The 12050-nt window shown below is 63.6% G+C and overlaps 1 protein-coding gene across 7 annotated transcripts in view; it reads right to left on the minus strand.

Moving 5' to 3' along the window:
* The window catches only part of BRD1 (bromodomain containing 1), a 35637-nt gene that overhangs the window by 9249 nt on the left and 14338 nt on the right, over positions 1 to 12050 (minus strand). For all 7 annotated transcript variants that reach the window (XR_015164662.1, XM_086403341.1, XM_086403343.1 and 4 more), the window contains exons 3-7: positions 11551 to 11707; positions 6805 to 6936; positions 6344 to 6472; positions 5799 to 6111; positions 4133 to 4393 (exon numbers count right to left, since the gene is read on the minus strand). Coding sequence is in view for 6 of the 7 variants with exons in the window: in XM_086403341.1 (XP_086259467.1) it covers positions 4133 to 4393; positions 5799 to 6111; positions 6344 to 6472; positions 6805 to 6936; positions 11551 to 11707 (992 nt within the window). In the remaining variant the exon portion in view is untranslated. The remainder of the gene's footprint in view (positions 1 to 4132; positions 4394 to 5798; positions 6112 to 6343; positions 6473 to 6804; positions 6937 to 11550; positions 11708 to 12050) is intronic.

Here is a 12050-nt window from a genome sequence, read left to right on the forward strand (position 1 = left end):
TCGTTATTTTAAATCTGACTTGAAAGATAAAAACATAATCTTTGGACAACGACTATCTTAGCCTCTTTAGAAAGGCTTTTAGAAATTACAAAACAAGACGCCTGAGAGCCAGTGCATTAGCCCCGGGCCCTGGGTAGCTGGAGAGACCTGTCCTTGGAGGACGGGCTGGGCACGTCCTCTGGGATAAGCCACTGAGGTTTTCCTCCAATCGAGGCTGAGGCTGGCATCGAGACGTGCAACACAGAGGAAGTGACTGCGCAGCACACACGGTCACAAAGTCGTCTCTAGTGGACGAAGCCTGCAAACCTCCCCACATCTATCTGAAACAGCACAATGTTAAAGTTTTCAACTCGAAGTCATTTTGAAAGTGAAAAGCTACACAACTTTCAAGGTTCACTTATGTCTCGGAGCACGTTTTGTGAATTCTCCCCACTGATAGTGAGATGGGCCGGCCAGGCTTGGCGCCCAGGAGGGTGGCAGCGGTCAGGCTCCGCCCAGAGCTTTCAGACGCCACTCGAGCCTATGAAGGCTCGTGACACGGCTCGGAAAACGAAGAGAAAGCCTTTCCTTGACCAAAGCCGTTAGAAACGTCAGTGCAAATACACGTGCAAACTGGAAACACGTGTGCAGCTGGCAGGGCTCGAGTCCTGCTGACAGCGTGTGGCTGGTGACTGGTGACGAAGCTCCCACCCGCTGCCCGTGGCTGTGAGGGACAATGACCCGTTGGGGAGCTGTAGGCGGGCAGAGTGAGCACTGGACGCTCCCTGGGAGCAGGCTCCCCTCGTTCCCCAGAGAGGCCTCCTCTCCCCTCAACCTGGGGCCCCACAGGGGCTCTCGTGCTGACCCGATACCCGAGCTGCCGGCATCTGCCTCTGCCTCCACCTGGGCAGGGGACCCGCACTGCCCTGGAGCCGCCCCGCCCTCCATGGAGGACACCCCTCCCTCCGTGGAGGACGCCCCTCCCAGGGCCCCCACTCGGCAGCGGGCCAAGACGATGGCCGCCCCACCCCAGGCCTGGGCACTCCTGCCAGGGCAGCTGCCCCCAGCACACAGGCCCTGAACCCGGCGGCACCCACTGTGCCCACTCTGCCTGCACCAGCCACGAGGGGGGCTCGTCTTAGGGGCGCCTCGCTCCTCCTCCCGAAGATGACGCTATGGCTCAGGGCTCTGAGTCTGCCAGCGCGGCTCACAGACGTATCCCGGGTGTCCACAGCCTCACAGATGGCGGGGATCACGGCAGAAGGTGCTCAGGTGACCCAGTGCAAACCATCCCCCCAGCAGCTGTGGGCCCCTCATGGGCCGCGGACTCCAAGCCTCGGTGTTCTCATCCATCAGGCGGGAACAGACAGAACCGTGCCCGCCATCTGGCGGCCCACAGAGCAGGTGCTGGCCAGGGACGCTGGGGCCTGCCCTCGGGGTCGACACACTAGACCGACCTCCCCGCGGTCACTGGCTCTGGGGCCTGCCCTCGGGGTCGACACACTAGACCAACCTCCCCGCAGTCACTGGCTCTGGGGCCAGCCCTCGGGGTCGACACACTAGACCAACCTCCCCGCGGTCACTGGCTCTGGGGCCTGCCCTCGGGGTCAACACACTAGACCGACCTCCCCGCGGTCACTGGCTCTGGGGCCAGCCCTCGGGGTCGACACACTAGACCGACCTCCCCGCGGTCACTGGCTCTGGGGCCAGCCCTCGGGGTCGACACACTAGACCGACCTCCCCGCGGTCACTGGCTCTGGGGCCAGCCCTTGGGGTCGACACACTAGACTGACTTCCCTGCGGTCCCTGGCTCTGGAGCCTGCCCTCGGGGACCACACACTAGACAACTTCCCCGCGGTCACTGGCTCGGGGGTCTGCCCTCAGGGACCACACACAAGACCGACTTCCCTGCGGTCACTGGCTCTGGGGCCTGCCCTCGGGGTCGACACACTAGACTAACCATCCCCACGGTCACTGGTTGCTAACACACCACTCAGCTGCTCGGGAGAAACATTCCGGGAACATCTGGAATAAATGACGTGTTCGCGGCATAAACGAACGCAGAGCCTCAGGACGCGCCAGCGTGAAACCTGGCATCTGGAGTCCCACTTGAGGGAACTCACGACGCACAGATCAGCATGGGCCCTGCCCAGGGCACCCCACGCCACCATCCATGCCCCGGGCACTGACCTCCCATGAGATGCTTCCAAACCAAAGCTACACATGGACCAGGGACCCGGCCTGGCGCCTCACTCGACACCGTGCCGCCGTCTCTCCCGAGTCGGGGCGCCCCCCACCCAACTTGAGCATGACCTCGTCATCCAGCCTCAGCTGCAGTGGTCCCGGCAGCCCCTACCCCTCTGGGGAGGGAGAGGACCCAGTCCTGAGCCGCGAAGACAGAGCCTCACCCTGAGACTAGACCGCAGTGTGGCAGCGGGAGGCAGACACCCCCTTGAGGCCCACGGCCACACCCTCCTGACTGTTTGGGCCCCCACTGCTCAAGAAAACCAACCTGGAAACTGAAGACCTGCCTGCAAGGCTCCCCGCTGACCATGGGAAGGTCACGGCTGCCACCCCTCCGGCCTGCCCCACATCTCCTCATCAGGGTTTCCAGGGGAAACCCCGTGAGCATCAAATGACAGCTAAGACGTTGAGAAACCACTGCCCTTTCAGGTGTGATGGACGATACTGCGTGATTTCCGTCCCAGGACCGTGTCGCCAAGCACGTTCCTGCAGTCCTTCACACGCGGCCGTCTCCGCGGTCTGCACCGACCACTGTTCACAGCCACCCCCAGCGCTGATGTCTGTCGCCTCACAGGGGGCACCCCCACCCGTGCCGCTGGCCAGCCACCTCCACCACACTGCTCCTCCCACACGTCCCTTCCAGCCGGCCCCACTCAGACCACTGTGCTGGCTTCCTCTAACGTGGGCCCAGCCCCAGAAGCAGCATGAGGGGCCCGCAGGGACACCCGCATAGCGGGAGAGCTCAGAGAAGCTGCTCTGTGGATAGTAAACCAACCTGGTGACCCGTTCTCCCCCAAGAAGGGAGACGCACGCCCTCACCCTGAGGGGCAGCAGGGGCAGCAGGGGTGGCTGGCAGGAGGGGCCGCCCTGCACCCTGAGAACCCCGAGGGCACAGGGGAGCACAGCCGAGGAGCCCAGAGAGACCCGGCTGCCAAAGGCCCCCGGGAGAAGGGCTGCTAGGAACCAAACCCACAGGCAGGGCCAGTGTGCTGATGGTAGGGAGGCCCTGGACTCTACCGTCCAAACGTGAGTCCCGCCCCCGAGCAGGGACACTCCAGAGCCTGCAGCTGGCACACGGCCCCCCAGGCAGAGGGCACCACGAGGGGCCCCGCCCCACCACACAGCCACCTTCTCCCAACAGAGAAAGCTTAGGGATCCAGGTCCTACCCGCTGCTCCTCAGGCAGCTGGACCCCAGGACACCACTGGACCAGAGCAGCCCACCCGCCCACAGGCACCACAGAGTCATGGCATCACCGCAGAATACGGCAGGGCCGCAGGCCAGCACACACCCGCAGAGGCCACGGCCCTGTTCAAAGGGTGAGCAGCAGGACGGCTTTCGACGTCCTTTCATGAACCGCTTTGTTGTTCTTATTTGGACAAAGTGGTAAAAATTCAGAAAGACCACACACAGCTGCTAAGAGCCGTGCAGGGAGGGAGCCTGACCCCACGGCCTGTGCTGCTGCCTGAAACGCCCAAGTCCCAAGTGAAGCGAGAAGGCCCGCCCGAAGGGCACCTGAAGGGCACCTCCAGGAGCCCAGGCTAAGCCCGGGGCTGTCCCCGGGGAGGGGCCCCCACGGCACGCGTCCCACCCACAGGGGCATGGGGCCACTGGAGGGCCCTGCTACCTTACACGCCCTGGGAGGGGGGCTGAGACAGTCCTCCCCCCGAGCAGCCTTGCCGGGTTACCGGGCACCTGCTGGGAGACTCTGCTCCACGTTCCCGCCCCAGCACACGGCCGTGCCTGCCGGCACACCGACCCTTCACCCTCCAACCGCCCTGCAAGGCTGTGGACAACCTGAACCGCGCTCGAGAACAAATCTCATTTCACCCCAACGTTTTTAAGTGGCCAAACGCGGCGCAGACAGGACAAGACCCCGGCCTCAGCCCGGAGCGTCTCCGAGCGCTTACCTTCCTCCGCGGCCTCCTGCCCCCGCGGAGCACCGTCCTCTTCCGAGCCTGCAGTACCTGACTCCACGGCTGGGGGCTGGCTGTGCTGCTGGCTCAGCTTGCTCCGCAGGACAGCAATCTCCTTCTTCAGCAGCTTGGCCCGCTTGCTCCGCGACCCGCTGGACTTCATGGCGCACGTGAGGTCCAGCATGTCCAGCAGCTCCCTCAGCTGCTCCTCCAGGACCATGTGGGCCCTGTTGGCCGGGTTCAGCAACCTGTCCACTGGAAGCAGAGACACAGCCATCAGCCGCCACATGGGCGCCGCCCACCTGAGACCCTCACCAGGGGCCCCAGGGCCCGCCTCGCATGGCGCCTGCTGGCTGGGTGCCACTGGCAGACACGGGGGCCGGGGCCGCGCCCGGGGACGCTGAGCTCTCCCACTGAGACCAGGTGCCCAGGCAAAGAAGGGCCGGAAAGAGGTCCAGACCAGCCAGGGGTGCCAGCTCGGGGCCAGTGCGTCTGAGCCCAAGTCACAGTCCCAGGTGGCTATGTGGCTTTTTTTAACTGGGCTGCAAAGTTCACAGGTAATCCTGTGTTTGGGGCATATTTATAAGAAAAATCCTTAACGAATTCTCAATTTCAGCCAAACACCGAAACGTATAAAGTGACTACCCTGAGTCAGTGAGAGGCGGCTAAGAAACTAAAGGAGTCTACAGAACCCCCTGCAGACAGACCTGGAACAAAAAGCATGGCAGCGCGGCCATCAGTCAAGGAGACGCCCTTGCTCCACCGGCAAACCTCTCCCTAAAGCGCCCACCTCATTACGAGAAGAGCAAGAAGCCAGTGCAAGGAATCGAATAACAGCGCGTCCTAACAGGACGCCACAGATGGGAAGGCTCACAGCAAGAAATCCTATCTCATCCGAAAGCCTTGTAGCATCTGGCCTGCCCTCGGGCAGAGGACACCATGGGGAGGGGCCTGGGGCCGCCCAAACGCAGAGGGGACACAAGTGCGCTTCTCACCCCAGTCCATCCTTCGTGAAAACCTGGGCGCGGAAATGGATGCAGAGACTCACAGTGACGCGCCCGGCTGTTTCCTGCACGGCCGGCGCCCCTTCCCGACCCCGAGCGCTCAGGTGGGGGAGGGGATAGGACCTGGGAGAGCCAGCGCACACAGGACGTCCCTCTGGAGGCCGCCTTGTGAGGTAGGCAGACCCCAGCAGGGAGGGCCTGCACCTGTTCCCTGCTCCCTCGCCAGGGGCTTCCTCTGCCACAGGACATCCTCACAGGCCCCAGGCCCACCTGAGCACACGGCCCGAGCGACACTGCTCCCTGGTCTGTATCAGGGCGACCTGCTGTCCCACTCGGGCCACGGCTCATGTGTCTCTCAAGTGGGCACCTGAAACGTGGATGCTCTCAGCAGAGATGTGCTGAGTGTAAAATACACGCCACACGGCAAACAAAGAAGGAGAAGCCAGTGAAAGCAACCCTCTGTGATTCCTGTGTCACTTACACATTAAAATCACCATACTCAGGCATACTAGGTTGAAGATACGACGTGAACACAAGTCCTCACGAGGCTCCTAGGAAACCTCAAGCCAGCGTGCAGCTCGCATCCCGCCTCCTGAGCCTGCACTCCAGCATCAGGGAAAGTGCCCCCCTACCCGCTCCTGGATGGCCGTGCTCACCCTCGTCCCAGGAGAAAGGCCGCCGGGGGGCCGGGGGCGGCCGCTCGGGCAGGTGCATCCCCGAGGCCTCGTCGAAGCCGACACTGTCCGCCTGGCGCCGGGCCTGCCTGAGCACCACGCCGCCCTGGTCGCGCAGCCGCACGGCGGCCCGGTAGAACACCGTGTCCTTGGCGTTGTACTTCATGCAGTTGTCCACGATGAGGTCAAAGTCCTCTTCCAGCTCCCTGAGTGTCCGGTACCCCTGTGCTTCTAGCCGCTTCCGCATTGTGGCAAAGTCCATGGGGCGTTTGATGTGATCCAGATAATCCGGGACCTGATTTCAGGGAACAAAGCAACTGTTTACAGACACGACCAGAGTCACACACTCCACATAACCAAGACACCCGTCATGTACACACACACACAGGCGCACTCCAGGCTCACGCAGCACCGCGGGGCAGCCCAGGTCCTCTGGCCAGACACGCACGCACTGGGAAGGGTCGTTCCACATCCCCTGGGCCACTGCAGACCCGAGGGAGGCCGGCACAGGAGGCCAGGACACCTACCTCCTTCAGGCTCACTGGCTGGGCGAATATGCGGGCCGGGTCCTTCTCCTGCAGCTGGTCCAGCACCGAGCGCAGCAGCACAGTGAGCGGGGTCAGCCGCAGCTCCAAGGCCATCTGCTCCACCTTCACCTGGGGGCCAGGACACCAGGGCTCAGCGCCCGAGGGGACACTCCCTCTGAGGAGCCACCTCCCACCTCGAGGGCGCAGCACCATCCAGGGGCCAAAGGAGGTTCACATTAAAGGCACAAGCGGTACCCTCCTCCTGCTCACACCTCCTGGGACCCGCTGGACAGCACCAAGATCCCACCCCAGCCAGTCTTCTTCACGGCAGAGATGGGTGTCACCCCTAAAGCCACCAGCACCCCTCACCAGAGAGGACCACTCAGAGGAAGCTGGGGCAAGGACTGCGGGGCCCAGCGCAAGCTGCCCCTTCCCGGGGCGCCCCGCCCCCGCAGCCTCACCTGCTCCCGCTTGAGCTTCTCGCGCTTGCGCAGAAGCTCGATGAGCAGGCGCGCGCGCTCCAAGTCATGCCGCAGCCGCTGCCAGTACTTGAGCTTCTCTTTGGCAGCTTGAATCTCCTCGTCGTTCTCTCTCTGAGAAGAAGAATGGAGTCGACCTTGTCCCCGACACAGACACGCAAGGGGAGGGCTCCGCGGCTCAGCCCCTCGCCTCCTCCCGGGACAAGCTCGCCTGTAGCTGGTTCATCTCCAGGCCAGCGCTGCGGCGAGGGGTGGGGCCGGGCAGGGAGAGCGCGCAGCCAGGGCGCCCAGCGCTTCCGCCTGCACCCCACTGCCAGTGCCCGCATCCCCGACCTCGCTCCCCTCCCTCCCCGAGCTCTGCCCAGGGCCTGGGGTCCTCAGAGCCTCCTGGAGGGGCTCAGGGCTGCCTGCCCCCAGCTCCCGGGGCCCACCCTCCCACCGCCGCACCTGCTGGCCGCTCAGCACACCTGAAGACTATCCCACCACAGCTCCTCCCACAACCCCCACTAAGCCTCCAGGCAGGAGTCTGGGGCCCTCCCGGTCAAGGCCACCCGGAAGCCGAGTCCGACCTCACGCATGAGGCTCCCCTTCCCTGCTGCCGCTGCCACCGTGGACCTGCTCCGGCTGCGGCGGCGCAGGCACCGCTTTCCAGAACGCTCCGCACAAGCCTCAGGCCCTCTTCTCTCCTCAGCCTCTTCTGCCCCTTGGGGCCCACCCCATCCGGAGTGAGCTGTATCAGCACAGCCATGTGGCTTCGTCCGCGGCCCCCAACCCCTATCGCAGTGCAAACCCTGAACCCTGGCAACAGGAAGCACTCTGCTCTGAGACGATCGACCCTAAGGCTGACGCTGCGTTCCAGGACCTCAGGGTCTGAAGGCGAAAAACCCGTGGCCGGAGTTGCAAGGCCCCTCTCGCTTTACTGGGGAAGGCAGCAGAGGGGCCCACCCAGGAGGCCGGGCGCAGGGACTGAGCCGGGCCTGAGCCTCCCCTCCACCGGCATCCTCCAGCTCTACTGGATTCCAATCACCGGCTTGTTTTTACGTTATTTGAAATTCTCAGGCATCAAACAGGAGTTAACAGTAACATCAGCTGTATAAACAAGGCCAGTAAATACATTAAACAATGGGCTCAGAAAACCAAATTCCCCGAGAGCATCTGAAATCATCTTGTTCGTCAGTTTGAAACAGACACTGAAAATATCAGCTCCAAGGACGTTTAGCCTGGTGCCCCACATGAGACAGAGGAAAGCATTAAGTCCCCAGAAACCCCTGATGCCCACCTGCTGTGCCCACCACTGGCTGCAAGACCACAGGCCCTGCCTCCGACACAGTGCCCCCGCCAAGCAGGAAGCTGCAGGGAGGACGTGACCGAGCCCCACGCCTCTTGTGTACAGAAGGGCCTGCCTTTCTGACTCCACATGAGCAGTCTTTAATTGATGCTGCTGCTGCTGCTGCTAAGTCGCTTCAGTCGTGTCCGACTCTGTGCGACCCCATAGACGTCTGGCAGCCCACCAGGCTCCCCTGTCCCTGGGATTCTCCAGGCAAGAACACTGGAGTGGGTTGCCATTTCCTTCTCCAGTGCATGAAAGTGAAAAGTGAAAGTGAAGTCGCTCAGTCGTGTCCGACTCTCAGTGACCCCATGGACTGCAGCCTACCAGGCTCCTCCATCCATGGGATTTTCCAGGCAAGAGTACTGGAGTGGGGTGCCATTGCCTTCTCCACTTTAATTGCTACGTGAAACCAATCCTGGAAGGTTGCATATACTGGGGGAGTACTACAGTCATTTCTGGTTTCAAACAGCTATCAAGAGAGCTCTGAGAAGACTGCAACCCAGCCGTCGTTCACCCGTGGAAGGAGGGGAACACACCCGGTGCCTAGAAGTGAGACGGACAGAACCCCCTCACCCCACAAGGTCAACACCAACTGGGTCAGACCAGCACCCCAGCTGCGGACAGAGCAGACCAGCTCTGCAGCGTGAGGACCCCGCACATCAGGCCGACTCCCAGGACACAAGCAAGGGTGGGAGACGCTGAGGGACAGCCATCTCGCCCTGCCGAACCACCAGCAGCAGTAGTGCGGACAGCAAGAGGCCCTGCCCCAGCTCAGCAGGACAACCAGCTGTCCGAAAGCCCCTGGAAAGCGAATGGGGGACGCCCTCCCACCACAGGACGCATCAGGGGGATCTGGCGGACGTGAGCACTCGAGGGCGGGTGGGACAGGAGCCGCACCCTCATGCCCAGCAGGCCCCCAGCCTGCTCTGCAGGATGGAACCACCACGGGAACCTACAGAGGCCAGGGTTCCATGGGCCCAGGAGAGACCACCGAGGGGCCAGACCACCAAGGAGGCAGGGGCCAGGAGCGCCCAGCAACCGCAGCGCCTCATCCCGTCCAGCCCAGCTCATCCCATCTGTCCGTCCGTCCCTGACTGGAAGGTCTGCCAGGAGAGAGAAGGGCTGCACCTAGCCTCTCCCAGGGCCCAGCTCAGGGCAGATGCCCAGACACACAGACTAGTGAGTCAGGTTAAACTCTGATACCAAACATTTTTCAAGTTTCAAAAATCATCAAAATCACACCAAGCGTTCGACAGTCCATGTGGAACATGAACGGGTTGCCCCCAAAAGCCAACTTTCACTAGGATGGGTGGGAAGCCAGAGGTAGTGCAGCCCTCCCACCTAGCCCGCGATGGGGAGCTCCCGGCCATGCCAGGCTGGCGGGGGGCAGGCAGACCCCCAACCTGTGGCCCTGCCCACACAGGCTGCGCCACTGAGCTCACCACCACCGAGGCAGGACTGGCCCCTGGTCAAGCCCGGCTGCACCTCCCGTCTGAGTCTCTGTGGCTCCTTCCAACTCCTTCGGCCAAGAGGACCGGCCCTTCTGTTTCCTGTGCGTGGACTCTCCTGTCATTACGAATTCCCCATGCGTAGCAGGACATGAGAAGAACATGACTGCTCTCAAACCCACATGCTGACCCTGGGAATGCGTGCTCCCCTGAGGTGCAGGCAGGCCCCTCACGCACCCCAACCTCGGCCCAGGTCCCGCTCCCCACTCGATTCCCCACGCCAGCCCAGCCCCAGACCAGACTCCCAGCTCTGCACTCTCTGCACCTCCCACTGCTCCGCCGTCACCGGGCTGAGGACAAAGGCCCCCGTCCGGCCTCCCTGCTCCCATCTCGAGATGCCCTCTGCCTAACTCACCAGCCCCAAGGCCCAGCACCCTCTCCGAGCACCCAAAGGCCCTGTGGGCTCTGCCCTGCCCTCCTTCCTGGAGCTCCTGAGGCAGCACCAAGCCAAACAGCCACCCTCAGTCCCCAAGGTTCCAGCCCTGCAGCCCCAAGGACGCTCCCCCAGCCCACAGCCAGCCCTCACAGCCCACAGGCCCAGGTCCTGACACAGCCCTGACGGAGACAGAACCCCGTGTCCAGTGGGGAGAAGGAGAGCACACAGCCTCCCCAAGAAAGGCCCAGGAGGGGCAGAAGGCTCAGGACGAGCATCCCCGCCCCAGGGCGGGCAGCAGGACTCAGCCGTCAGCAGTCCTGCCGCTGCACGGAGCCGGCAGGAGGCGGGAGCCAAGCACCTGGCCCTGTCAGCCCCTCTGTACGCGTCCAGGGCGGCTCCAGCCTGGTGCGTGGGGCTCAGCCTCCCCAGCGGGCGGGGGGGGCGGTGTTGGTGAGCCTGCACATCTGTGCCCGTCTCGGGGGAGGGGACTCAGACGGCACTGCAGGCACCAGGACCGCCGGGCGGGGGGACCTGACCTGCCTGTCACACCCCGGGAGCGGCAGGTCCAGGGAGCGGCCCCGCGGCCGTGTGCCACCTCCTTCCCTGGAGATAGAGGAGGGTCACGGGCACGGCCCACCCCACAGTCGCCCAGAAACGTCACACTCCTCTGGATTTCAAAAAGCATTAGAGAGAGAGCAGAATCCAAGCTTCTCTTTTTAAACGAGCATTCATGTGTGTGCAATGCTGAATGACCTGCCATCAGCTCTGCAGGCCTAAGGAGGTGAAGGCCTAAGGAGGTGAAGAGGCAGAGCTCCGTCCAGGCCGGGCGGCACACAGCCTGGGACTCGCACAGGAACCACGGGAAGAAGGCACACAGAGCGGGGAAGCGGCGGCTCTGGGGACCACGCGAACGAACGGGCAGCCGCCGTCACCCGCCGTGGGACCAGCGACGGGAGCCTCCAGCCAGGCAGCCCTGCCCGACTGGAACTCGGCAGGGGGCTCCCCACACCAGGGGAGTCCCCGCCAGCCCAGGGGCACCGTGACCCCTGCACCCCCTCGGGCGTCGTGGCTCACGGAGCCTTCCGGACAACGTGCTGGGCGGCCCTGCTGCACGCGGGCAGTGGGAAGAGCAGAGTCCGCTCAGCCCTGAGGCCCGCCCTCAGCTCCAGCAGCGGCCAAGCCCCATTTATCTGTGACAGCTCATGAAGTCGGTGTCTCCCTCCCTAAACCCGCCTTTCAGAAAAGGACTCTGAACGTCAGCCGGCCTGTGAACCTGCGTCAGCTACTGAGAGGAAGGCGCGCGTCCCGCCCCGGCTGCCCCTCCTGCGCACTGGTCCCTGCCAGAGGCCCCGGCACACCCACCCCCTGCTCAGCTGGCAGAGGCTCCCCCGCGTGCCCCCAGTGGGCGGGGCCAGGAAAGGCCAGCACACCGCGGGGCCGAGGGGCACCTCGGACGGAGGCTCCGCCTGCCGCCCCGGCCGAATGCCGCCTCCCGGCCCCGGCGGGCCACGTACCTGCTGCGAGCTCCTGTGGGACTGCAGGCTGGACTGGAGTCTGCGCAGCAGCGGGGCTCCGTTCCTGGACAGCCTCTTGAGGAGCCAGTAGCTGTGGGCGCGCTCGACAAACTGCTTCTTCCGCTGAATGGCCACCTGATTTGCAATCCTATTTAATCTAGAACATGGAAAAACTCGGGGTTTAGCTATGAAGCAGGACGTGGACACGTTATCACGGAAACTAGAAACAACAGCGTTACAGTTAACAAACCGTGTGCGGCCCCCGCCTGTCCCCGCCCCCCACCACCACCACCTGCCTCCTGGCTCCGTCTGTCTGCGGGCCGCGACCTGCCACTGCCACTCAGCTCACGCGTCCAGGGACCCCGGGTGTCCCCCCCTCCGAGCCCTCAGCTCACGCATCCAGGGACCCCGGGGTGTCCCCGCCTCCGAGCCCTCAGCTCATGCGTCCAGGGACCCCGGGTGTCCCCACCTCCGAGCCCTCAGCTCATGCGTCCAGGGAC

Source organism: Bos grunniens, chromosome 5, assembly GCF_055505025.1.
Source record: "Bos grunniens cultivar Pamir isolate PY7600 chromosome 5, Bosgru_T2T1.0, whole genome shotgun sequence".
Taxonomy (NCBI): Eukaryota; Metazoa; Chordata; class Mammalia; order Artiodactyla; family Bovidae; genus Bos; species Bos grunniens.